Here is a 4,643-nt window from a genome sequence, read left to right on the forward strand (position 1 = left end):
CTACTACTATTGTTGTTGTTATTATCATTATTATTAATATTATTATTGTTATTGTTATTGTTATTGTAAAAAATGCATATTTTTAGTGCGAGACGTTTTGCACATAATGTGCAAAGGATATTTTAAATTTTGCTTCTGTATAAGGGTTTTAAATAAACTGACATTACTATAATCAATGGGTGTTACGCTACAATGTCGATGTTTGATTATGTGTGGGTCAGGGTTGGAGATATTGCCGAACGGGATTTCACTACCGACAGACTACACGGGCCGCAGTACTGGGGAGGCTTACGTTCAATTTGTTAACAAAGATGTTGCGGAGCGCGCTCTGCAGAAACACAAGGAAAAGATAGGACACAGGTGGGGCACTGACGCTAGCTGGGTTTGGGTATACTTACGACTTTTCAATATCATTTTATGATCGTAGTACATGTAGGTATATAAATTTTGTTAGTAAATAGCGGGAGCGAATTTTTATATAGATGCAGTTTTTTTATTTAATAAACTCTATTTAATAAATGAGCAAATATTTTAATAAAAATAAATTATATTTAAATAATAATATTTATTGTTACAGTATATAGTTACAAAATGTATTTTAAACACATATTATAAATTACATTCGTTATTTTATTTATATGCTAATATAGAAATTAATCGAATAAGGAAACTGCTTCTCTTTGAACAAAAAGAAAGTTAGTCGTACGTAAGCGAAAGTACTGTTGGCCCAACTAAAACCTATGGGTGGGTGCCGGGCGGGAGGTACCCCCTTACATCACCAAATCCCATGGGAAGTGGGTAGGGCTAACCCAGGATGGGTGGGCGCTACAGAGGTAGTAATCATCGATCTAATTTGGCACAACTATTCGACAATTGCACAATTGTACGTTTTATGCAAAACAATATAATAATTTAAATTAAAAGGCTTTGCACAATTTTTCTCTAAAAATCACTATGTATAGTTGATTCATATAGCTCTTTAATTGCACGGAAATATTATATTATAATATATAAAATAAAATGCGCTATTTTTAATTATTTTAGCTTTCTAGATTTTTTTCTTTTCCTTTCTTTCTTTTTTTAATAAAAATATAATATGTATCTGAATATAAAACATTTTATTTTATTTGTATCGCTTCTCGATACTTATTATTTAATCTCTTCTTTCTCTTTTTCTCTTATTGCATAAAGTGCAATTGTAATTGTCATATACCTAAGGATCATCAACATCTCAATGGATAATGGTGATATCAGAATGCAATGTCACCGAGGGAGGGTATCTACACACAGGTTTAATAAATATGCGGAGGTGTAGTATGAACAGTTAATCCATTACAAAATTTTCAATATGGATTTTTTCCATAAGCCATTTATCATTTTTTTCCTTTTATTTTTAATATTTTTTTAATGTTTAAAACATAAAACATAAATAATTGATTAGTACCGGTATAAAATGGTTTATTTTACATTCGTACCGTTATTTATATCTTCCTTCGTTTAAAAATCTTATGCTCGTTGATATTTTTGCATCAAATTTTCTCTTATTTGAGAAGGCAGCCGACTATACGAACGGCAATAATATTCATATGAAAATAATAATAATTATAATATCAATCTTAACAGATACATCGAAATCTTCCGAAGCAGTTTATCTGAAGTACGTGCTAGTATTGGTCCGAAAATGCGAGGACCAATGGGAGGTTTCAATCAGAGACCTGCTCCTTATGACCGTGGTTCCCGTTTCGGAGGGATGAATCGTTTCAGCAATAATAGTAGAGGTTCTAGAAATAGAGGTATTACCAATTCATTAATTATTTAAAATAGAAAGTAAGAATTATAGTAATGCATATTTAATTAATGTAATTTTAACTTTTAAGTTTAACAATTTTCCTACTTAGTTAATGCAGAGTTTATTAATTCTTTATATTTTTATAAAAAGAGTTATTATATTATCTGTTTTTTTAATGTTTATCATTCTCACCTGCAATAGATTTGAATAAAATATAAAATTCCAGAATATTTATAATTAATTAAATCTAATCCCATCAGATTAAATTGATATCAACTGATATCAATTAAACAAGCATTACTATATATTAAATTTTTTCTTTATGTATTATCAATATTTGATATTTTAGATTTTGATGGTGGTCCATGGGGAAGCGGTAATAATTTTGATTCACGTGGTGGAAATATGGGAATGAGAGGAGGTTTGGATATGAAAGGTGGAAATTTCAGAGGTAGCGGTGATACATGGGGTGGTAATTCCGGTATTCATAGTATACACATGCGTGGTTTGCCATTTAAAGCTACTGAACAAGATATAGCTGATGTAGGTTTCAAATTGATTAAATCATTAAATACTTCTCTCCCTTTCTTCCCCCTCCTCCTCTCTCTCTCTTTCTCTCTCTCAATGACATTTTATTGTATAATTTTAGTTCTTTAGACCTATTGAACCAGTGAATGTACGAATTATTCTTGAAAATGGTGGACGTCCTTCTGGAGAAGCTGATGTGGAATTTGCAACTCATGAAGAGGCTGTTAAAGCCATGTCCAAGGTTAATTAAATTTAATTGTCATTGTAATTTTCAATTATTATCTTAACATTTCTATTATATATTATATTATTATAGGACAAAAGTCATATGTCACATAGATATATTGAATTATTTTTAAATTCAACTGGTGGTTCAAGTGGAATGTCATTAGGTGGCATTGGAAATTTTTGTGGAGGTACGCCTTTTGCTTTTTTATTATTATTTTCTTTTTTCTTTATTTTTTGTGCTTTCATTAGCATACTAATTTTGTATTCCTTTTTAAATTATTTCTTATTTTACAATTATTTTATGGATATTATTAATATTGATATAATTAATATATACAATACAATATAATATATATTGTAATTTTATATTTATATGTTAGGTTTAGGTAACAACTTCAGGCCAGGATATTCTCCAAATAGGGGTTTCAGCTCTCAATTAGGAGGAAGTAATTATAACAGTTTTTGAGGCCGGATGTCGCGTTTTCTACGCTATCGACGATAAAACATTTCGTAAATCAAATATTTAATATACTGAATTATAATTACAGTAAAATTTCGTTTTCGCATTCAATCAAGGATTGATTACTATTGTTTCATTATTTTTACAAATTACATAAGTTTATGTTTTATTTTCTAATATTAATATAATATTACTGGTAATAACATTAGTCAAATATTCTTTTATGATCAATTTTCATTGATCAGAATTCATTATAATTGTTTCATCTTTTTTTTCATTTATGTTCAATAAAAATATTGAACTTTATATATTATAAATTATAATCTTAAATTGTATAATTTCTATTTCTATCAAATTTAAACAATCATAAAAAGTAAATTATATTTTTCAAAATCAGCATAATTTTCTTAAGTCAGAAAAATTATTTCATATTTTTTTATTTTTTTTATTAATATTGATATTATATCCAGTTTACATTGTACATTCGCTATTTTATTAAGATCTTACAAAAGTGTTCCAAATTCTAATATTGCAGGATAAGCACATTAATAAATTATATAATAAATAGCTGCATCAAATTATTATTAAAATTAGAAGTAATGTTTACAATCATAAAGATAGATAGTTCATATTGAAATGGAAATGACAATTACGATTTATCATATTGTAATATATTTATCTAAATAATAATTCATATTAATAACATAAGTTACATATAGTTTGTGTTAATTCTTTTAAACAAAACTAACTATTATATTTAACTATTCTAAGTGATATGAAAAATATTTCGACTATAAAATCTTTAATAATATTCATATAATATTGTGGAAAAAAAGAAAAATATTTAAAAATCCAGCAAATATCAAATATTGAATTTATTTTATTTTTAGCATTTATGAAAAATATGTTTTTGAATCAATTATACTCATGTTTAATTTTACGAATTTTTCTAAAAAATATATTAAGTTAAAAAGGGAATATATATATATATTAAACAACATTATAAAGAAAAATAAGAAATATTTTTCTTTATAATGAAAATGTAAACAAAACAAAGAAATGATTGTATTTATTTAAGATCTTATTTTTTGTAAGTGAAAGAAGTCTATATTTCATATAATAATAATAAAGTGTATCCTTACAAATTTATCTTATGGATGAAATTAATAAGAATAACATATGATTAATATTGACCTGTTTATAAATAATGACCTGTTTTATAAAGCATAATAAATATTATCTTTATAATTGAAGGCTTTCATTTATATCATAATATGATATATTATATATTATCAGTATAATAATGCTTAATAATAAACTTTTTATTAAATTTAAAATATAATTTTTTTTTAAAGATATAAAATTTTTATTTTTTGAATATATAAATTTTTATCGATAAAACATATCTTTAAATTGTAACTAAATCATAAATAAATAAATAATTTTGCTTATAATCAATATCATGAATATATATATATATATAAATGATAAATAGTACAAAGAACTAGTGTATTCATTTAAGATGCGGCACCATATCGAGCAATTGGAATTTATTAATGAATATGTATATGTGTGTATATATGCTAGTAAGGAATATTAAAGTAATTTAGTTTTATGAAACAATTATATTGTCAATTA

General features: G+C 25.3%; 1 protein-coding gene across 2 annotated transcripts in view; it reads left to right on the plus strand.

The window, feature by feature from the left end:
* LOC102676266 (heterogeneous nuclear ribonucleoprotein H2-like) overlaps positions 1–3,315 on the plus strand; it is a 6,293-nt gene extending 2,978 nt beyond the window's left edge. For both annotated transcript variants that reach the window (XM_006610855.2, XM_006610856.2), the window contains exons 4-9: positions 222–360; positions 1,624–1,793; positions 2,139–2,332; positions 2,439–2,558; positions 2,634–2,733; positions 2,926–3,315. In XM_006610855.2, coding sequence (XP_006610918.1) covers positions 222–360; positions 1,624–1,793; positions 2,139–2,332; positions 2,439–2,558; positions 2,634–2,733; positions 2,926–3,011 — 809 coding nt within the window. In that variant the 3' untranslated portion in view covers positions 3,012–3,315. The remainder of the gene's footprint in view (positions 1–221; positions 361–1,623; positions 1,794–2,138; positions 2,333–2,438; positions 2,559–2,633; positions 2,734–2,925) is intronic.
* Positions 3,316–4,643: the final 1,328 nt, after the last annotated feature.

The sequence above is a fragment of the Apis dorsata genome, unplaced genomic scaffold (genome assembly GCF_000469605.1).
Source record: "Apis dorsata unplaced genomic scaffold, Apis dorsata 1.3 scaffold_80, whole genome shotgun sequence".
Lineage (NCBI taxonomy): Eukaryota > Metazoa > Arthropoda > Insecta > Hymenoptera > Apidae > Apis > Apis dorsata.